This window comes from Rhipicephalus microplus, chromosome 3, assembly GCF_043290135.1.
Source record: "Rhipicephalus microplus isolate Deutch F79 chromosome 3, USDA_Rmic, whole genome shotgun sequence".
NCBI classification, from domain to species: Eukaryota; Metazoa; Arthropoda; class Arachnida; order Ixodida; family Ixodidae; genus Rhipicephalus; species Rhipicephalus microplus.
In genome coordinates, this window is record NC_134702.1 from 129092611 (window position 1) to 129116399 (window position 23789).

Below are 23789 nucleotides of genomic sequence, written 5' to 3' on the forward strand. Positions count from 1 at the left end.
TGATATGTAAAACTTGACACTCTACGCTAGTAGCTCGCTTGCTGCCAGGCCGTTTCGCTCACTTAACATATACCAAATATGGTTTCATGGAACGTGAATAGACGACAAAGGTAAATGACACGTCGAAACATGATAGTGATAACATTGGCGTTATGTAGAACATGATTACATGCTATTCTCATAGCGGTCTCGCGGCTGTGTTACTAGCTCTACATATACCGAATTTGGTATCACGTGGCGTGGATATACGGATGCAAATGACATGTTCAAACATGATAAATATTATATGAAGGTCATGTACGGCATAATTTACGTCTCCCTCGTAACGATGTGCTGATTCTATGCTAAAGTGACATATCAGCCTTCCTCATTCGTGCTTCGCATATCATCGATTACCACTGTACGTTGGATCTGCCAATTTTTTCGCTCAAGTACCCGTGTCATACGCTTCGTGCCAGAATTACCACAACTTGAATTGTGAGCTCTGTTTGAGTGTCTGGTGTATCCTAACCTTATTAGTAATCTTTTGAGGCAGTGGCTACTCAATGAATGTCTCACGATTTTTTTTGAGCAGTACGAAACTATATTCGAGGCAATGATGGTCTACAGAGTGTAAATTTTGTATTTACTATTTCTGTGAGTTTGCCTGGTATCAATTTGTATTTCTGTTTTATTCGACAGGACCACTTCCTGATGTATCTCACTACCGTCTTTTTACATCATGGATCAAAGCCTTATCAATTTCTACTCATCAAAAATGGGCTGACCAGACAACGCACATCTATGATGAAAGGAACTCGACCGCCTTTTACTTTCCTGACATGAATGCAATGGTGATACCAACCGCTACTATTCAACGCCCTTTTTATTATCATGATGCTCCGGAAGCCCTCAATTATGGCACCTTCGGATCGGTAAGTGTTCTGGTAATATATCACAAGGTTCTTCAGAAGCGTTACCTAAATGATAACGAAAACAGAACTGTTAAATAACCTAGGATACTCGGAATATGAAGTTCTTTCGACTAAAGAGTGTTCCACGCTGTCCCTTTGCCAGCTATATTTTGTGCAATCGTTGCGGTATCTCCTTAATACAGCTGCATAAACTGAAAGATGTATGAATAATCTGATTCTTAGATACTGTTCAGGTGCTATGAGTCACAATTCAATATTTATTAGGGTTTTATAGAGCAGTTTTTCAAGCGAACCTTGTTATGACCGACCGATTGCGGTAGCAGCGTCGTAGGCGAAAGCACGGGGGAGGCTAGAGTGCAGATATGCCACCATAAAAGCTTCGCTGGTCATACGCGCACTTGCATGCGCCGTTTTCCAATAACTCGAATCATGACCTAGAAGCGGCTAGGGTGCTCGGCTGCTCACCTGAAGGTCCGGAGTTCATTTCGGGCTGTATATCGATGGAGGCGAAAGGGCAGAAGCACGTGTACTGTGCGATGTGAATAGACGTTAAAGAACAGCAGATGGTTAAAATTTTAGAGCCCTCCCCTACGGCGCTTCTTATAATCATTTCCAGGTTTGGGACCGTAAACCCCACGTAATATTAGTAATAACTGACGATACCTCAATTTTAGCATTATAAGGTATCAACTGTTTCTCATTGAAGTAACAGCGTAAATAACTGGGCAATTTGGTTCAACATTATGGTTCAAAACAGAGCGCAAAATGTTGATACACAAGAAGGAGAAGACTTGAAAAGTGCTGAACTAGTAATTGATGTCGTCTAAACACAAAGAGCGGAAATGACTGTATTTGAGTAAGATGGAAAACTGAGCGAATCGTTGAGACTTTAGCTAACACCCTGATGAAAACAATAATGTACTTTTATAAGCAGACTAATTTCGTTCGACATCACAATCATTAAATTGTCTAATGTCGGTCTAATGCGCTTTTTAATGCGTACCTAATGCGAGTCTTGTAGTAATTGGCCATCGCTAGTCTATAGAATCGTGACGTTAGAGTTTCTGATGACCTTTGTCTAGCGTAAGTCTATAGAGGCCCGACATGTGAGTTTCTGATGACCAATGCCTAGCGTTAGTCTATAGAGTCCTGACGTATGAGTTTCCGATGGCCGTTGTCTAGTGAAGTGCAATCAAGTGCATGCGTTAAGTTGACATCGAACGTCATATTGTAGATATAGGCCCGATGTCAGTTACAGCACATTTACTGCACGCAGATCAATAAATTACTTCATTATTAATATGAAAGCATGCACACATTACAGTATTCTAAAGCAAATACCAGCAGACCATTTGGACCGATGAACAGATTAAGAATTTTTACATGTTAGCATCTTGCAAGGCCAGTAAATAATGCTGGAAGTATATAATGCCTACATTTGGAAACAGGCATTACATTTCATGTGCCTTGTCGCAAAGGAGCACAGATAATGTCGACTAAAGATGTGGGTTTTCGGAATGCCAACATGCGCATTCACACCCTCCTCAGATTGATGTAGCACATAAAATAATAGACAAGACTTGGTAGCATCCTTGAAAATCAGAGGCTGTTTAACCAATGTGCTTGGTTTATTCTATGCATGGTAACGTTGCGTTTGAAATTCTGGTACACTCACTTTGACCATCGACAAAACTTCTACGCTTGCAGACGGCGGGCCATGAATTCATGCATGCATTTGACGTCAATGGCTTAAAGATAGACGACAGGAAAAGAGCCCGTGCATGGCCATCACGGTCGTACATTCGTGAATATACGAAGAGGACACTCTGTCTACGGGCCTCCCATCGAGATGCCGTAAGTATACGCACCTTCAAAATATTTTTAGCATCGGTGGCTACAGAAACTGAAGCTCAATTTACGCCCCCTGACAATGGCACGGAGATCGGGCCATTAGCGCTACGTGCGAAGGTATTTTCTCTCAGGGTACGCAATATTGAAAAGGTGAAAATTACTGATGGAGAGTTGGTTACGATCATAAAGAGCTCTCCCGGGAAGCCCCGGCAAGATTGCAGCGCGAATTCATTGAACATCGCTTCTCGTATTAGTGCAGCGTGTGTGATACTAAACGGTTCACACTAAATTTTCCAACTCTTTCGGCATGCGTCAATCACTGCAGCATGTGTGTGCGGTGATTCCGACTACACCGACCGACCGACCGACCGACCGACCGCTGTCGCGCTTGTCATTGGCGATGTAGTCGGAAAGTGCAAAGCATTGACCAAGTAATCAGGATGTTAGGTTCAAAAACTGTTTATTGATCAAGCTGATGCCTGCCGACGTATGTTTCTTCCATGACAAACGTATCAAACAGGAGCACCAGGGCCTTCGGGTGAATTTTCTTCTCGCATTTTTTCACTGGAGGACACGCCCGCCAGTTGTAGCGCCACATGCGGTGGTTGCAGGCGTCATCATCTGGAAACACCTAGTTGTTTGAGAGCACAATGACGGGTGTCCTGTAGATGCCTGCACTCGGAGGGGAGATGCCTGCACTCTGAGGGGTGTACTGGAGTTTCTGCCTGCACTCGGCGGGGACACGAATTCCATGCAATTTTGGGGGGGACCGCCTTCTCAACCAGGCTGTACAAGTTGTTTACAAAGGCCGATACTTCCTCGTGGACGGCGTGAAACTGAAAGTTTAAAAGTGCCATCATGGCATCAAACGACGCGGGTACATCCAAGTAATAGGCAGCGAGGTCGCCCTGTGGGGCGTCAAAGAGTGGCTGCGTGTTCTTGAACATTTCAATGAAGTCGAGGGTGGACTACGAACACATCTCATCATTAAACACTTGGATGGCTCGTTGAAGGCGCTTGTCGTTCAGGCGAATAAACCGAAAGACCGGGTCCGCCAGCCACTTGGGGGTGCGCACAATGTTGCTCCACGGCGATGCGGGGTTTTTACGTAGCCAGTCGTAGATGGATTCTTCCGACCCTCCATTTGCACGTTTTCGGCACTTTGTACCCTTTCTAGCGCATACTTTGTCAGCGTCTCCACCGCTCGTCTGACCTCCATGGGCGTACTCACATGCAACTGAATGCGGAAGTTTCGGGTGCAGTATTTCCCAAAACTCGGCCAGGCTCGTGTCCAAGACCTTGGAATTGTCCCAAAATTTGATTTCTAATGTCGCGACTCCAATCGCTTCCTCCCACTTTAAGGTATTCCAATAGTCGGGGCTGACTATTGAGATACTGGACGAGATTGTAGAGGTCCCATGTGCTGGCGTTTGTAGACCAAATTGACGAGCGATTTGGTCGTCTGACGAAGCCAGCGAAAATAACGCATCGGCATGTGCCGTTGCTCCAGCTGCAGTCGTGTAGGACGTGGACGTGTGGTAGAGTGGTTCCTCCTGTGTGGAGTGCGACGGCTGCGATTCCGTACTGGGTGGGTCCTTGTTCGAATCCTCTGACAATGTCATTACAAATTGTCTGAGCTCCTCCGTCGTCTCGAGCGGGAAACACATCGTGCACAAGCTTTCTTCGTTTTAGAACTGAGTGTAACTGCAATGCCCAGCGTGGAGGGGATTGCAAACTTTTTCCATCTCCTCTAGACCCTGGTTCGGGCACGTTTGAATTTGGTACTTCTTCCACGCCTCGATCAGGTTCCGCAAGTGTCGCCAGGGTTTCATTATTGTCATAGGCACAGTTCTCGTGGCTCGAACCAATAAACTCTGTAGTTTGTCCCTGCGAATATAGACGGCGTCACCAAAAAGCACTTCCAATTGGTTATGTAGCAATACCTAGTCTTCTTGTTCATCATGCTGATGTTTACGTGGTTCGGCCATGGTCTCTATTCAAAGAGCAAAAAAGCAACAATTCAGAGTATAGTGTAATTAAGTAAAAAAAGGGGTCTTACCGAAGGCGTACGTCTTTAGTGTCCACTTGAGGTCCTCCCGAGTGGACAGCCGGTTGGCGACTGCGATTTTTGAGCTACTAGATCCCCTTTATATACCTCTCGTGGTGGCCTTGGAAACCACCGCGCTTGCAGGAAAGTCTTGCGCAACTACTAGTTAATATGCAATGCCCTTGCGAGACGATTATGCAAAGCAGCAAGGCGTTGGTTTAATTAATATTCCGCGAGTCCTTGCAGCCCTATGCAAAGCAGGTGCTCAGTACATATTTTTTCTTGTATGTCGTCGTCGTTGTAGCTCCACTCAGAGAAAGTATATATATATATATATATATATATATATATATATATATATATATATATATATATATATATATATATATATATATATATATATATATATATATATATATATGTGTGTGTGTGTGTGTGTGTGTGTGTGTGTGCGTGTGTGTGTATATATCATCATCATCATCATCATCATCAGCCTTACTACGTCCACTGCAGGACACAGGCCTCTCCCATGTTCCGCTAGTTAACCTGGTCCTGTGCTTGCTGCTGCCAATTTATACCCGCAAACTCCTTAATCTCCTCTGCCCACCTAACCTTCTGTCTCCCCCTAACCCGCTTCCCTTCTCTGGGAATAAAGTCAGTTACCCTTAATGACCAGCGGTTATCCTGTCTACGCGCTACATGCCCTGCCCATGTCCATTTCTTCTTCTTGATTTCAGCTATGATATCCTTAACCCCCGTTTGTTCCCTAATCTACTCTGCTCTCTTCTTGTCTCTTAAGGTTACACCTACCATTTTTCTTTCCATTGCTCGCTGCGTCGTCCTCAGTTTAATCTGAACCCTCTTTGTAAGTCTCCAGGTTTCTGCTCCGTAGCTAAGTACCGGCAAGATACAGCTGTTATATACCTTCCTCTCGAGGGATAGTGGCAATCTACCCGTCATCATTTGAGAGTGCTTGCCGAATGTGCTCCACCCCATTCTTATTCTTTAGTTACTTCAATCTTGTGGTTCGGCTCTGCGGTTATTACCTGCCCTAAGTAGGCATTGTCTTTTACAACTTCAATTGCACTATTACCTATCTTGAAGCGCTGCTCCTTGCCGAGGTTGTTGTACATTACTTTCGTTTTCTGCAGATTAATTTTAAGACCCACCTTTCTGCTCTCCTTGTCTAACTCCGTAATCATGAGTTGCAATTCGTCCCCCGAGTTACTCAGCAATGCAATGTCATCGGCGAAGCGCAGGTTACTAAGGTATTCTCCATTGACTCTTATCCCTAACTGTTCCCATTCTAGGCTTCTGAAAACCTCCTGTAAGCACGCGGTAAATAGCATTGGGGAAATTGTGTCCCCCTGCCTTCCACCCTTCTTGATTGGTATTCTGTTGCTTTCTTTATGAAGCACTATGGTAGCAGTTGATCCCCTGTAGATTTCTTCCAGAATGTTTATATATACTTCATCTACGCCCTGATTCCGCAGTGTTTGCATGACGGCTCTTATTTCTACTGAATCAAACGCCTTCTCGTAAGCTATGAAGGCTATGTATAGTGGTTGGTTATACTCTGAGCATTTCTCTATTACCTGATTGATAGTATGAATGTGGTCAATTGTTGAGTAGGCTGTTCGAAATCCTGCTTGTTCCTTTGGTTGATTGAATTCTAATGTTTTCTTTACTCTGTTAGCAACTACCTTTGTAAATAGCTTGTATACTACAGAGAGCAAGCTGATCGGCCTGTAATTCTTCAAGTCCTTGTCATCTCCTTTCTTATGTATTAGGATGATGTTAGCGTTCTTCCAAGACTCTGGTACTCTTCCCGTCAGGAGACACCTCGTAAACAGGGTGGCTAGTTTTTCTAACACAATCTGTCCTCGATCTTTCAGCAGATCTGATGTTACCTGATCCTCACCAGCAGCTTTGCCCCTTTGCATGCTCTCCAAAGCTTTTCTGACTTCTTATATCATTACTGGTGGGGTGTAATCTGGGTTACTGCTAGTTCTTATAGTATTAAGGTCGTGGTTGTCTCGGCTACTGTACAGATCTCTGTAAAACTCCTCCGCTATTTTAACTATCCTATCCATATTGGTAGTTATTTTGCCTTCTTTGTCCCTTAGTGCATACATTCGACTTTTGCCTATCCCAAGTTTCCTCTTTAATGCTTTGACACTTCCCCCGTTTTTCAGAGCGTGTTCGATTCTCTCCATGTTATACCTTCTTACATCGCATACCTTACGCCTATTAATCAACTTCGAAAGCTCTGCCAGTTCTATTTTGTCTGTTGTACTTGACACTTTCATGATTTGACGCTTCTTAATTAGGTTCTTCGTTTCCTGGGAAAGCTTGCCAGTGTCCTGTCTAACTACCCTGCCTCCAACTTCCACTGCACACTCCGCAGTGATACTCGTCAGATTATCATTCATTGTATCGACGCTAAGGTTGGTTTCCTCACTAAGAGCCGTGTACCTGTTCTGCAGTGACACTCTGAATTCCTGTACTTTCCCTCTCAGTGCTAGCTGATTGATTGGCTTCTTGCGTATCAGTTTCTGTCGTTCCTTCTTCAAGTCTAGGTGAATTCGAGACCTTACCATTCTATGGTCACTGCATAATACCTTGCCAATCACTTCCACATCCTGCACGATTCCAGGGTGTGCACTCATTATAAAGTCTATTTCGTTCTTATTTTCGCCATTAGGGCTCCTCCATGTCCACTTGCGGTTTTCTCGTTTTCGGTAGAAGGTATTCAAAATCTGTAAATTATTGCGTGCTGCGAATTCTACTAGTAGCTCTCCTCTGGCGTTTCTAGTACCGATGCCATAATCTCCTACTGCCTGGTCTCCAGCCTGCTTCTTCCCTACCTTTGCATTAAAGTCGCCCATCACTATAGTATATATATGTATGTATGTATGTATATATATATATATATATATATATATATATATATATATATATATATATATATATATATATTTAAACATATCTTTTCTTAGTCTTCGACGACAACGACCAACGACAGCGACGCTCCAGTAATAAAAAGTCAAACAGAAAGCTTTCTTTCATCTTGCTTTTATTGTGGAAGAAAAGGCACCGAGCTTCTTGAGACCAAGGAATGCTCCTGCGCTGCCGCCAGTTTTTGGAGCTCTGCCTTGTGGTCGGTGACCTCGGTCTCCATGCGAGCAAGGTTTACTAGACGCCCGTGACGTGTGAGGCTGTTGTAACTTGCTTTGATGTTTTCGTTGGTGTGACGCGAGTATGGCCTCGCGCTTGACGGCAGAGTCAGGCTGTCGGCTACTATGGTGTCCACATCAGAATGAACCATCAATTCTGTGTCAATTTGAAAAAAAAGCGGCAATATCTTAGAAAGTCGTGGTACTGCCGGGATCGTCCTTGTTCGACTTGTTTGCCGCCGACACACCGAAACTCAAACTCGGCTGAATATTGGAGTGTATCATCGGTTTTAAACCACGGGTAAAGTAAGTATTTTCCATAGAGTCTAAATATTTCACGTGGAACGTGTGCATATTGTCAGGCCGAAGACGCATGGTGACGTTCAAATCTGGCTTTTGCTCGTACGACTCGTAGTTTGACAGGTTGCTAGTAGTGTAGGATACAACGTCAGTGGGCAGGCCTAGGTGTGTTCGAGTTAGCACCTCATTCCCCGCGTTGTAAGTGGGGCCCATCTTCAGCCACGCGTCACCTCCAAACTGATACTCATTGTTGACGATGGGTGTGCCCACGTGGCCTTTGAAGGGAAACTGGTTGACAAACTTGGTCAAGCGGGGACTAGCCTTGTCAATGTGAATAAAGTCATAGGCAAAGTTCTGTCGCGGCACACCCATGCACGCAGGTATGCTCTTTTCGTAGTCGCCATTTTGCTCCTCGTTTCCCAGTGTGATTTTAGGACCCCAGCAGCTCTTAGCCAGATCGGCGTGGTCCTTCTCCTGAAACGGAGTCTAAGACTGCGGTTTCATCGGGTTGTTTTTCTCGCCTTTCTTAACGCGGCGCATGCCTGTATCCAAGGAGTGGTTTAATCCGACGGAGCTAAGACCATAAACTAGCATGTCAGAGTTGACAGGTTGGACAACCGAAGAGCCAGTCTTCCAAGGGGTGCGTAGACCATGGGGGGTAACCTTAACAGTGCAACGCACGGCTCTTGTGTGCGACGGTAAGTCAAGGTAGGTGTCTGAGGAATGTAAAGATACGGCCGGTCCACTGGCAAGCGTGAGAGGCTAGTTAAAACTCCTGGAAACGTTTTCTCAGTGTCATACACTAAATTCGTCTTCAGCATTGCATAGGCCCATGTGGTGAATATTTCGCTGTCACGAACACTGTGACCACTCCGTGGTCGCGAGGTACGCGCAAAATCTGGTGAACGAGTTCTGTGGAATTTTCACTGTCACCTCCAATTCCTGCTCCACCTGGACGAACGGGAGTGTCCAATTGCATCTGCGCCGACATTTTGGCGTCGCCGGTGCTTGAGTCAGGCTGGTATGGCTTTGCGTCTGCTGTATCTGATTGGCCGTTATGTGCACGTTTCCGTTTATCTCCTGGCACTCCATAGAGGCTACCTGCAGTGGAACCGATGACAAGGACGTGGAAGACTGGCTCGACGAATACGACCGGGTGAGCGAGCACAACAAGTGGGACGATGCGCACAAGCCTACCGTCGTCCAATTTTATTTGACCGACGTCGCCAACCTGTGGTACCGTAATCACGAGAGGGGCCTTCCCACCTGGTTGGCCTTCCTAACGGCGTTCGCGCACTTGTTTGGCTGTCCAGCACTTCGAAAACTACGGGCTGAACTGCGCTTGCATACTAGGACTCAGCAGAATGATGCAAAAACACCAGTTATATCGAAGATGTGGTTGATTTTGCCGGTGTGTCAACTCAGCCATGACAGAAGTCGAGAAGATCAAACACATCTTGATACGCTTGACTAACGATGCATTTCAGATGCTTGTCACCCAGAGTCCGCAAACGCTGAAGGAATTCATCCAACTTTGTCAGAGCTATGACGAGCTCTGGAATAAGCGTGACGGCACTCATCGTGCTTGCGCGCCATGTGCAACGATCTCCGCTTTAACGTCGGCTGGCATTGCTGTAGACCACACTATTTTGCTTCTCGAGATCAAGCAATTCGCACGAGAAGAGATCACTCGTCTGTTGTCCCTCATGCTTCCAATTTTCCAAACTACGGAATGCTGCTGTCGCTTTAACCTAAATATATTTCCTTCCTCTGCTGACGTCGTGTCCATATTTTTGCATCTTGTTCTGTGGTTTCTGCAGCCAGCGTCAGTAACTCCGTCTCCTATAGAGTTAATTCTTTTTTCGGCACAACTGCTTTTGCTAATTCTTTGACTTTACTCCACAATATTTGGTCTCGTCACAACTTGACCCTATGCCCCACCATAGTGGTCTAATGGCTAAGGTACTCGGCTGCTGACCCGCAGGTTGCGGGATAAAATCCCGGCTGTGGCGGCCGCATTTCTGATGGAGGCGAAAATGTGGTAGGCCCACGTACTCAGATTTGAGTGCACGTTAAAGGACCCCAGGTGGTCAAAATTTCCGAAGCGCTCCACTACGGCGTCTTTCATAATCAAATGGTGGTTTGGGGGCGTTAAACCTCACGAATAAGTCAATCAACCTGTTCCCCATTGTGCGAAAATTGCAGTTTTGGGCTTGCTTCCATATTTATACAATGAATGTATAAACCAACTCGCCTTCCTGCTGACACCGGTTAAAGAAGCTGAAGCTTCCGGCGATTTCATGCGGAGTGGGATCAAAATAGTTTTTCAGCTCGCTCACAACTTGCTCATACTTTGTCTTGCTCGGCTTCTCTGGCACAAGTCTTCCAAACAAAATATCGACTATTTTCGATCCAAGTGCGGCTACTAGCAGTCTTGTTAAAATCATCAGTAATTCCACTCGCTTCGTAATAAGCATCAGCTTTGATAAGGTAGGACGACCACTTATCTTTTTCTTCGTTCAACTCCAGTAGCGCTTGACTCATGGTGCTTCGTGGGTCCTTTTTGTCGTCCTGGACGTCCCTGAGAGTAGTTCTCATCACCACTTTTGAAAACGCAAGTGGCTAGATCGTTCTGCAATGAACGGACAGGCATCGACTAGCAAAAAGATGTGCGTTTGTTCGAAGCACGTTAACTTAAAGAAAACGAGGTGGGGAAGAAGGAAGAAGAAATGTACAGGGAATGCGAAGCGTTCGACTGCGCATCAGCAAATGGTGGCTTGCAGGTAGCAGCAAAAACTAGGAGCCGCAGTTCCAATTGTAATGCATGTCGTGTGTTATTTCATATACACTCACTCGCAAGCATGATGCTGCACAATCATCCAGTGTAACACTTCGCTTAAGAAGCATTTGCTGTAATTCTGTTCTTTTTGCTTTATACGTTTTAACTTTCAATTGCTCTAGCTATTGTGTAATGCTTGTAACTATTGCTTCTATGCCCTGTTGTTTCTATTTTTATATGCACGTTGTTTTTTGTCCTATCATCCCTCTTAGGCCACGAAATACAATATTGTAACGCGTCCGGTTCGTTTTGCTGTCTGCCAGACTCTGCCACTCAAGCCACCAATTGGCTTTGACAGGCCTGGTCACTTGTACTGTTTTATTTGTAGAAATAGAAAGTATTATTATTATTATTATTATTATTATTATTATTATTATTATTATTATTATTATTATTATTATTATTATTATTATTATCAACATTCGAAGCTTGTCATGTAACAACAAGACTACATGGTAACCTCATGATGTGCTCGCGGCCGTTTAACTGGCTTCTGATGTACCAAACTCGGTATTACGCAACGCGAATGGACGACATAGGTGAGTGAGACATCCAAACATGATAATCACGACATGCGTGTCATGTGAAAACATGAGTACATGCCACAGTCAAGGCGCCAGTACAGTTCGGCGTGACGTGGTGCGCATGCTCACCGGCGTTCATTTCGTCGCGTCGCGGTGGCGTTGCCACGCCAGGCGCCGGTCCTGCTATATACTCGCCGGGGCGCGCCATGCTGCCTTGCTTTGACGCATGCGCGTTTCGGCACGTCTGGCATCCCTCCATAACGCATGCAGCATGTTGAATTTCGCGCCAGTAACTCTCGAGCCGCGGTGACGGACGCTGGTCGCGCCTAGTGTCAGACTATAGAGTACTCGCGTTTTGCAAACCTTGCGTCGCTGTGCCCAGCGTGCGCGCGCGTCAACGCTACATTGGAGTATATCGGGCCCTTAATTATGTGCTCGCGGCTGTTTTGCTAGCTCCACATATACCAAATTCGGTGTTACGTGACGTCAATAGATGACGAAATATATGACTGGTACAAACATGATAATCCTGACATGCACGTCATTAAAGAACATGACATTATACCAAGCTTATAACATGCTCGTGGCCATTTCGCTAGCTCCATATATGCTAAATTTGGTATCACGTGACTTGAATGAATGGCGAAGGTAAACTACACATCCAAACATGATAATCATGACACGGAAGTCACGTAAGGCATCATTTATTTCACTCTCGTACCGTTGTGCTGAGTTTAAAATGTCATAACAACCTTTCTCATTCGTTCTTCGCATATCAGCGATTCTCACTGTACGTGGGAGCTGCAATTTTTTTTATTTTCATACACCGTGCAGCCAATAGCGTTGTTTGCCGCAAATCGAGTTTTTCAGTCGCGACAAACGCGGTGTTCGCGGTTTCAGATCTAGTACCTAGCGAGTGGTAATCGTTTATATGCGAAGCACGAATGAGGAAGGTTGATATGTCCTATTAAAATCAGCCCTACGTTAAGCTGTACTTGTATGCCATGCCATACCTTTCATGTTTGTATGTGTCATTTAGCTTCGTCCTCACTTCACGTGATGTGACACCAAATTCACTATCCCGTCAAGTGATAAATGGAGCTAGTCAATCGGCTGCGAGGGCACTGTGCGTGAAACGTTTAGTCATGTTTACCTAACACGCATGTCATGATTTGAGCGTTTCTGTTTCTGTTTGAGCGTGTCATTCACTTTCGTTGTTCATTCACGTCCCATCATACGAAATTTGGTATATGTGGAGCTGGCAAAAGGGCCGCGAGCACGCTATCAACGTAGCTTGTATTCAAGTTTCACATCACACGCATAACACGATTATCATGTTTAAATGTGTCATTCACTTTCGTTTATTCACGTCGCGAGATATCGAATTTGCTATATGTAGAGCTAGGGAAACGGCTTCGAGCGTGCTATAAGCCCAGCATATAGTGATGTTTTACATAACACACATGTCATGAATATTATGTTTGAACGTGTCATTTGCCTTCGTCTTTCATTCACACCGGGTAATACGAAATATGGTATATAAGAAGCTGGTGAAAAGACCGTGAGCACGCCATGAGCGTGGAATGTTGTTATGTTCCGACATCACACTCATGTCAAGGTTATCATGTTGCACCAGTCATGTGCCTTCGTCATTCATTGACGTCACGTAACACCGAATTTGGTATATGTGAAGCTTGCGAAGCGGACACGAGCGCATCATGAGCGTTGTATGTAGCCATGTTCTAACAAAACACGCATGTCATGATTATCATGTTTCCACAAGTCATGTACCTTTGTCATCCGTTCACGTCTCGTAACACCAAATCTCGTATATGTGAAGCTAGCGAAATGACCGCGAGCGCTCGACGAGCGTTGCGTGTAGTCATGACAAGTCATATCATGAAAATCATGACACGGATGTCATGATTTTCACGTTAGATTTGGTTGGCCATGCAGTCATGTCATACCATACAAGTTCAGCAAAAAGTCATGTGAAAGAAGCCACCGCAAGAGCAGCAAGTACTCCAAAATATTATGGCAATAATGAAATTGATGTCATGACCTTCACGTTACGACTTGTGAATTGAGCTCGTCAAACAGTCATGTTGTGCCATACTGATTTTGGTACCGATACAATTAATGAGACGACCAGGAGAGCTACAAGTCAAAGGCGCCCAGACAGACAGACAGACAGACAGACAGACAGACAGACAGACAGACAGACAGACAGACAGACAGACAGACAGGCAGGCAGGCAGGGCAGGCAGGGCAGATAGATAGATAGATAGATAGATAGATAGATAGATAGATAGATAGATAGATAGATAGATAGATAGATAGATAGATAGATAGATAGATAGATAGATAGATAGATAGATAGATAGATAGATAGATAGATAGATAGATAGACATACAGACAGACAGACAGACAGACAGACAGACAGACAGACAGACAGACAGACAGGCAGACAGACAGACAGACAGACAGATAGATAGATAGATAGATAGATAGATAGATAGATAGATAGATAGATAGATAGATAGATAGATAGATAGATAGATAGATAGATAGATAGATAGATAGGTAGATAGATAGATAGATAGATAGATAGATAGATAGATAGATAGATAGATAGATAGATAGATAGATAGATAGATAGATAGATAGATAGATAGATAGATAGATAGATAGATAGATAGATAGATAGATAGATAGATAGATAGATGCAATCAACTTCGCCGAAGGTCGCTAAAAAATGCTTCGCATTTATTGTTTTTATTTATGTATTTATTTCTGCTGACTTGCTTTGCATGCCATAAGCAGGAGTGGGTTATACAAAAAGCTAAAATAGACAAAAGTAACGAACTGTGAAAACACATTGTGGGAAAAGGCAAAATTGTTAAGAGATCTGTCTTGAACGGCATATACAGCGTGTGAAATACTGGAAACAGTATAATAAATAAAAAACGCAAAATATTGCCGGTGAAAATGCCGGCAAGCAAATGCATGAATAAAAAACAACAGAACAAAAGAAACAAACCGTAGCTAAAGGAAGTAAAGACAGAGGAAAGAATAAAAAAGTTAAAGAACGTGACGAGAATGCGCCAAACAGCACTTGATTACTGTGCGCTCAACTCAGCAACAGAATATGTTTGTGTTGAAACACCTTGTGTCATAGATTAGTAAGAGCATGGAGAAAAGTCGATATGGTTGGGCTGTGCAGTACATATTCAAGCAATGCATTCCATTCATGAATGGCACGCGACAAAAAAAAAAAGGCTGTTTGAAGATGTTGGTTCGACAGAAATATTCAGTTAATTTGAGCGAATGAGATTACTATTAGGGCGCCGGCCACACGGTTTGATGACCAAATCCTTTCTATTTTAACGTGTCGGTGGTGAATAAGGTATAACATTTTAACTCTTTCTCAATGGCACCGTGTCTCTGGAGGTTCAAGGTTCGCGTCTTGTAGTAAAGCACTTACGGATGTGTGACGATGGTAGGAATTGAAAATGAATGTGACTGATTTGGGTTGTATGCTGTCGATTTCACTTGTGGGTGTCTGGTTGCAGGAACCCCAGACAGGAGCAGCATATTCTAACAGTGGTCTTATGTATGTTTTGTATGGCAACAATTTTATGTCACTTGTGCATTCATACAAGATTCTCCTGAGATATCCAAGCTTTTTCATGGCTTTATTTTTAATGTAAGCTATGTGACTATTTCACCTAAAGCCCCACGTGATCAATAGGCCAAGTTATTTATATTCAGTAACAAACGATAAGTTATAACCGCTGATGCTGTATACAAAAGGTAATGGATTTTTTTGTGTGTTATTATCACCGAAACTGCTTTTTAGGTGAAGGTTCAACTGCTATTCTAAGCATCAAGTAGCTATTACGGATAAAGATGAATTCAGTGGAGCCTGATCTACTTCGGTGAGAATTTTTCGGTAAAGTATACAGTCGTCTGAAAACAGTCGAATGTTAACATGTATGTTTATTACTATGTCATTAATAAACAGTAGAAAAAATATAGGGTCTAGGACTGATCCTTTGGTGCACCAGACTGCACATCAGAATTGACAGATTTAGCGTCTTCAACAACAACTGTCTGCCGCCTACCAGTGAAATACGCCTCTATCCATCGAAGAAGGCAGTCATTTTTTAGAATAGGTTTTAATTTTGATAACAACTTTTGATGGGATAAACGGTCGAAGGCCTTCTCAAAATCTAAGAATATTATGTCGATCTCACCTTGGTTGGCAGTGTTGCCGCAATTTTGTGCACAGTTTCCGGTAGTTGGGTTACAGTTGATTTTCCGCAGCGGAAGCCGTGGTGCCGGGTGTTACTGAGACTAATATTTTTAATAAAGTCTGAAATGCGCTTAGATATATTGTGTTGCATGAGTTTTGATGACGTGCAAAGTAACGAAATAGGACGGTAAGAGGCAAGCAGTGAATGATCTGTTGATTTAGGGATAGGCATAATCTTCGCATGCTTCCAGTCATGAGGTGTTTCTGCACGTGAAAGAGATTTTTGGAAGGTAATGCAAAGATGTTTGGCGCACTATTTGGCGTATCTCCGGAGGAAGGCATTCGGTATTTTATCGACAACTTGCATTTTTTACATCGATATCAGAAGCATGCACTGCACTCCCGCTTCATTCACATGGAGAGGACCTATGGGTGAAGTCTCATGAGGAATAGCTATGGGTGGTATCTCGCCGCTGTAATTTGTGAATACGGAACAGAAGTACTCATTGAAAGCATCTGCAATTAAAAGATTGTCGTTTAGTAAGGTGCTGTCAACCCGAATATCAGACACGCGGGTGTGTTTTGGCGATAAGTACCACCAGAACTATCAGGGGTTGACAGAAGAAAGTCTTGGAGTAAACAATTTGTTAGTGGTGTTTTGCTTCCAATATGCCAATTTTGAACTGTCGGTGCAAGTTGCTTAGCTTATTAAAGTTGGCCCTCGATGGCAGAGATTTTTTCTTCTTTTTTATTTTTTTTTTCAATTTACGTCCAAGGCGCAACAGGTCTTGTGTCATCCAAGGATTCGTTTCACGTACAACTTTTCGTTTTTTGGGCACAAAATTGTCATTGCACTCGTGTAAATGTTTTTCAAAGAAGGACCATAATCTATCAATGGATGCATCGTGTGATTCAGAAAGGCTTACAAATTAGAAAACTCATTATCTAAAGTGCCACGTATGTCAACGTCACTAGCACGTGAGAAAACAGGAATGAAATGCTGACTTTAAGAAGGTTTTAATCGGAAGTTTATCTCTAGCGTAAGACACACCATTTTGTGATCTGAAATTCCCTCAAATACAAAGAGTCTTGGGCTGCGCTGTAGGAAGTGGTCGTTTGTAAAAAGAAAAAGATGCAACATGTTACTCGCTCAGGTCTGTTGCTTTGCTAATTGCGTCAGCCCATGAAGACAGACGATATCAGTTAATACTTCTGCTGCCGCACAAAGAGCACTTGGAAATTCGGTACACCAGTCGACCAATGGGATGATGAAGTCATCAGTGAGCGAAATGTTTTTGCTATCCTTACGAGCTGTACAAAGAAATTCATTCAAGTTGTCGAAAAACGTGTCATAGTTTGGTGGGGGGTAAAAGACAGCAAATACTGGATGGAAGTCACCCTAAAATACTTTCGCAATGACGCATTCAGGGCCTGCTACATCCGGTAACCTTTGGACATGCAGGAATTCACGACACAGTAAAGCAACTCCACCTCCCCGGGAATTTCGGTCTTTCCTGTATGTTTTGAAACCGGGTGGTGTTATCTCACAGTCTGCAATAGCAGAGTGCAGCCAAGTTCCTGCTATTATTACGACGTGTGGCTCATGTGCCACTACAATGCTTTGCAAGTCGCTAAGCTTGTTTACGATACTGCGAGCAGTTATATCAATGCTGCAGAAGCACTTCTGGGTGACCAAAGCAGTTTACGGCTTTATCCTAGATTTTTTAGGTCCTAAAACGGGAATTCTTTTCATCTTAGCAGCATCCCTTGCGTATGCGTCCCCATTTATGATAACTTTGCCATGTGCGAGCTTCACTTTCAGGTCTTTCTTTCTCTAGTTTTCAGTGCTTTCCCATAAGTGCTTCCTGGTTTGCCTAGTCCCCGGTGAAAAGTTCTCCGCAATAGAGATATCTCTTTCTTTCGGGTTAGCGCAATTTCTAAGCACATTTATTTCTTCACGGTGGTCAATTAACCTTAGTACCACTGGTCTGTTCTTGTTTCGTTTTTTTGTTCCATTCGGTGAATTCTTTCAACTGCTGTGACCTTCACACCAAGCATGTTTCTAAATATTTCACAAACTACTGTATTCGTTAGCGATTGGAATGTTTCATCAGGGTGTTCTGATAAACCAAACACGAGAAGGCCTCTGCTTCTATCTGCTAGGTATATTAACTTCTTTTGCATGGTCTGAATTGTAGCCTCAAAGCTAGAAATTTCGCCTGTGAGTTCTGTGAACGCTGCTGTCGAATTTTCGAGTTTGGACTAAATGGTGCCATGCCTAGCTTGCTTGGTTTTTTAGCCTTCACGGTTTCGACGCAACATTTCCTCTGTGTTTGGTCCTAGGTTAGATTCCACGTCACCACACTGTATCTGTAACGAGCATACAACATCATGAACAAAAAAAAAACACAATTTTGATACACATGTGGGGCACCTCCGCTCAATGAAACAACAGCTACTAGTTTTGATAGCACAGTAATTACTACAAACCTGCATGAATTACAGGAACGGGTCCATCATTCTCGTCGGACAGCAGTGACGTGCCCACTGAAGAAGTAGCAGTTCGGCCCGTCTTTTATATACGTTCGCATGGAAGACGTCGAAATCGGGGGTGGGTACATTTTGCTACAATCGCTGCCGAAGTAACACAGAAGCCCATCTGCGCAGGCACATTCAGCGATGTCAGTCTATGCGATGACGTACTTTTCCACATCTTCAGATTCACTGATCCATCCAGTCGAGCAGAAGAGGGCAATCTGCATGAAATACAGGAACAGGTTCACCATTCTCGTCGGGGAGCAGCCGATGTGTACTATAGAGCGAACAAAACAAAGAGCGTGCTAGGCTCGGCGCAGGCGTTTCACAGGGCGTCTCAAGCACACATTTCCTGACATTCTTGAGAGGAGTCCAGCCAGCGAACGTTCGAGTCTGAAGCTGGAGCGAACGAGCAAGTGTTGCGCAGGGAGGAGGGAGAGTGAACGGTGAGAGAAAGAGCGGCGAAGCACTGCATATGTCATTGTAGCTGTAATTACATTATCACAAACGCTAAATAAACGCTGGTAGCACAAACGCTACAAACGCGCACTGAATTGAGGCTGTTGCACGTCACGTTCAAGTCAAGGAGGTGGGGGCTGCGGTAGCTAGGGGCAAGGTTAAGCGTGCGCGCCCACAGCTGTTGCTGACAGGGGTCGACGCCGAAACGTGACATGGGGGTGGAGGGGAGGGGCCTCGGTTGTTAGGATATGCACGCTCCAGCTGTTGCTGTGGGAAAGGGGCGTTCGACGGATCCCGAAGGACGCCTGACAGCCTTACCAAGAAATGCATTTGCATTTAAAAATCCACAGAGTGGATAATGATGACTAGGGCAATGCTTCGAAGGGCTTTATCGGCAAACCGTGGATCATCCGCTGATCGCGTCTATTCGTCCCTTCGATCATTCGTCCATTCGTCTGTGTGTGTGTGTGTGTGTGTGTGTGTGTGTGTGTGTGTGTGTGTGTGTGTGTGTGTGTGTGTGTGTGTGTGTGTGTGTGTGTCTGTCTGTCTGTCTGTCTGTCTGTCTGTCTTTATGTATGTATGTATGTATGTATGTATGTATGTATGTATGTATGTATGTATGTATGTATGTATGTATGTATGTATGTATGTATGTATGTATGTCTTTGCCTGCTATATGTTTATGGTCCGGGCCGATGATTTGTTTTTTACCTCACAATAAAGACTATCTGTCTGTGTGTACGTCTGTCTGTCTGTATGTCTTTCCGCCCATCCATCTGTCCATTCGTTAACCTTCATCATTTATTCTTGGATTGATGCATGCTTAGAGCGTCCGCTTTATAACGGGTGGTGACGTGTGTGCCCCCAGCCTCGCCGAAAAAAGAAAACTATTTTTTATGTTGGCCTAATTTCTTATCTACTTCAATAAAGCTATCTCTTTTAAACAAAAAGTATATGTATGTTCTATCTCTGCCTCTTCAGGCAGAATGACGTCATTTTCACACTATTTCAAATCTAAATCAAAAACCTTTATTTGTCGCAAAAAATATACACGCATTGGGGTTAGTATATACAATAGGAGGTCCCATAGCACAAGGCTGGAAGGTGACCTCCTGATTTATGTTCTTTATCTCTACATTTTGGCCACCAATAGTCTAAATGTCTCTTATTTGCTTCTATTACGGGCGTGTTTAGCTTTCCATGAATGTCCCTAAAACCCAAAGCCTCATAAGTGCTGGTCCCCTCATGTATACATTTGTGGATACCGGCGCATTCAGTCAGACCATGTTCCATCATTCCCTTAGCTCCTCCAAAGGATATACACTGTCCTTTATTGAATCTCGCTTTATAACTACGTGTTGTAAGGAAACCCGACCTCAATTCGAACAGTAAGCTGTTTCCCCTTGAATTATCATAAACCCTCTCCCGCCTTACTTCGTTCTTGTTCTTTCGGTAGATACTGATAGCCGGCTTTTTTTCCATTGATGTCTTTCAATAAATCCTCTTTGCGTCTCTCACTTTTCGCGTAATGCTCTTTTTTGCCATATCGCCCACACTACCTGCCGTAACTTACTGGAGAGACTCCTAGTTTTTTTCCCTCCAATTTGGGCTCATGCTCTTCCCATACAAATGCCTGTACACTTTCTCAGCCTATCTACTCTCCTTCATTTTACTAAGCCTCTCTTGACTCTGAGCTTCCCTTACTTCAAAGCCTGTTCATCCCCTAACACCCTTTACAGCCTCATTCGTCGTCTTCCCTTGAGCGTCCAATGCGAGGCGTCCCGCACTCGTTTGATTTGCCTACATCCCTGATCGCCCCATTGAGTTCATGCACGCCTATGAGTTCCCGAATGTAAGCCCTAGATTCATTACGCCTTTCCACAGACCTCTAAGGACTTCATTCCTCTTGTATCCCCTTAACACTTTGTGCTTCATTATTGCAGCATTCCTCCTTGCCTTTGCTTCCGATTTTAGGGGCGAAGCTCTTTATGGCGTGGCTTGTGCATCCCTCATAGTAGGTAACCACCAGTGGCACATACCCGAAATAGCGGTCCTTACGATTTTGACCTCCAAGGTGGTTCCGGTGAGAGATTTCTTCTGTGCATTGTTGAACAATAAAAGATAGTGCTCAATGCACATGTTAATGGCTGCTAAGGGGGAATGAGAGACAGGAGCATTCGGCCTTTAGGTAACGCGCACGCTGCGATCCCCATTAGCAGCTATTGGCATGTACATTGAGCAAGATCTGACAAGAAAGGGTTGCTACGTTATACTCGCTGGGTGTAACCTCCTTGGTTTTAGAAAGGTTTAGCGAGCATTGGGCCGCATAGCCATGAATACAGTGAACTAGTATATACCATGAACACGAGGTGGTTAAAGGTGGGAAGTAAACCCGAAGCGCAACCGTAAGAAAGTGTGCACGTGCCACCTCCTGTTTAGTCCTTGAAATGTCCGCTGGATGGCGGTGCTTCTATATTAAGAATATATGATGAAAAGGTGCGAGATAGTGGTACTTGGAGTGCTGAATAGATGGACGAACAAACAAACAGACAGATGCATGGATGGACGCATGAACGGACGCAGGCGTGGATGCATGGACGAACGCAGGGACGGACGCACGAACAGACGCACGCATGGACGGTTACACAGACGTACGCAGGAACGGATGGAAGCAAGAACGAATGGGCAGACGAATGCTTCGCCCCGCTCCCCATCATTCACTCCGTGGACATGCTGCCATTTTTTTTCTCCTTCACCTCCATAAATCTATCTTCCTCATTGATCCATACTCCGAGGTACCTGTACTCACTTGCACTCGGAATTTCTTGGCCCTGTATTGCAACCGCCTGGTCTTCGTGATCATTGCCCACCATCTATTCACATTTCGTAGCACTAAAATCTTGTCCTAGAGCCTCACCTTCCCTTCTTCATATATGTGCAAGCTGCTGTATATCATTTTGACTGTCCTCAAATAGGACAATATCATATGCATAGTATAGGCCTGCAAGCTTCTGCTCAACCATCACGCCAGGCCGCTTGGGTGGCAGAATAAATCCAGTGTAGGAACCTTTTAGCGCTTTTGCCATCTTCAGCATGTACAGCATGTGTAACAGCGGAGACAAGGAACATTTCTGTCTCAGCAACTTGTTAATTTCAACGCTGTCGATGCTTTTTATTCCTTCCCATTCCATGCAAATTGTGTTTCCTCGGTACACTTCTCTCTAAAGCTGTACACAGTCGCCATCTATGCCCACTTCATTACGTATATCCCCCAAAAATTTCTCATTAACATTGTCTTACGCCCCAGTTATGTCCAGTTAAGCTACGTATAAGGGCCTGCTTTATATTTTAGATATTTTTATCCACTTAACAACATCAGGTTATAGTATAACCGCCTGCCAATTTGGAATCCAGTATGAGGCTCTACCAAATTATCATTTTGCTCTGCCCGCGTTTCTGTTTTACTTTTACTGTGTGCGATGCCAGCCTGTGTCGCACAGGTGTAATGATTAGCGGTCTTTACGAGTGAGCGTTAGCATTTAATCCTTTGCCTTTATAGATTTGGTTCAATCCACTTTTCCTCCCACGTGTGTGGTATTTCTTTCTTCTGTAAGCACTTTTCTATTGATTACAGCATTGCTTCCGCAATGCTGTTTTCTAGTTATTAAACGAGGTGGACGGAAACCCCGTCCAAATACAGAGTAGTGTGCTTAGGAATTTTTCTTTAATCTCCTTCCATTTTAAATCCTCAAGTACTATCACTTTCGTATTTGCATTTTTTCATACTTTTACTCACCGGGGAAGTCCCCTGGGCAACCTTTTAAGCAAATATGATGTTACCTTTTGGATATAACCTAATGCTTCGTTCCCTTCCAATTTCTTTCCTCCTTCACCTACCATATGCTGTTTCATCGTGAGAGCCTCTCTGCCTAGCGCTTTTGGGTGGCTCCAAAATATTCTAAGCTTGGCCTTCTTATTTTCACTAATCTCGGTCATCAACCGTTCACTTTCACCTTTAATTTGACCTCGAACAATTTCTGCATAGTGTTTTTTTTTCTATATATATTTCCAATATTTGGTTAACGTCCTTCCGTGGCCACTTCTCTCTTTTTGCCTGTCTGTGTTAACACTTATGACTCACTTCGCTTCTCGATCGCATCCCGGATTTCTCTGTTCCACCGACTTTTAGGCTCTCTTCTTCGTTGCCAGGAAGTCGTAATATTCTATTTTTAAAACTTCCTCACCGTTACTTTCAACAGCTCACTATACTTCCAGTGTTTTCTCGGTAGTTTTCCTACTTCATTCTCGAGTCTTGCGGCCATATTTGTTCTTTTTTCTTCATTTAAACACGAGCTTCAAAACATTGACTGTATGTTCTTATTTTCAGTTTATATCACCGAATGCAATACGTTTATTATCACTACCCAAGCTGTTATAGCCTTCATCGTCTTTTAAGATGTCTCTAAGTTTGCCATAGACTCTCTCTGTCACAAAACACTAATAAATGCTGGATCGCCAGTCTCTGACTTCCCACGTAATCTGTCACCCACATTTGGGCCCCCTTTAACTATCTCAATACTATGTTGCTCCCACAGATCTAGCAATAACGTGCCATGGGTGTCTGAATATCCGTCAAAATCCTCTACGTAAGCATCCATGTCCCCTAGAAGGATTAGTTTGGCTCCCTGTCCCAATTCTCTGATATCGGTGCATTTTCAATTTACTGTCTCCAAATTCTTTGTCTCGCAGTTATTCCCCATCCGCACGTAAGCTACACCTAGCCGCGCTTTCTTTCCCCACACTGTGAGCGAAACAAAGAGATACTTTGAACACGTTGCTTCACTCTATCCTATTTTGCTTTGCAATGAATCGGTACTACAACGCTCCT

At 43.9% G+C, this 23789-nt stretch overlaps 1 protein-coding gene and 1 long non-coding RNA gene across 2 annotated transcripts in view; one reads left to right on the forward strand and one right to left on the reverse strand.

Annotated features, from left to right (window-relative positions):
- LOC142803350 (neprilysin-1-like) overlaps positions 1-23789 on the forward strand; it is a 43978-nt gene that overhangs the window by 18195 nt on the left and 1994 nt on the right. The window contains exons 2-3 of the mRNA XM_075888465.1: positions 682-914; positions 2622-2768. Of these exons, the coding sequence (XP_075744580.1) occupies positions 682-914; positions 2622-2768 (380 nt within the window). The remainder of the gene's footprint in view (positions 1-681; positions 915-2621; positions 2769-23789) is intronic.
- Positions 3209-4888, reverse strand: LOC142803919 (uncharacterized). Its single transcript, XR_012894367.1, has 3 exons — positions 4825-4888; positions 4709-4758; positions 3209-4652 (listed from the first exon to the last, which is right to left on the reverse strand). It is a non-coding gene; the product is annotated as an uncharacterized LOC142803919 (long non-coding RNA).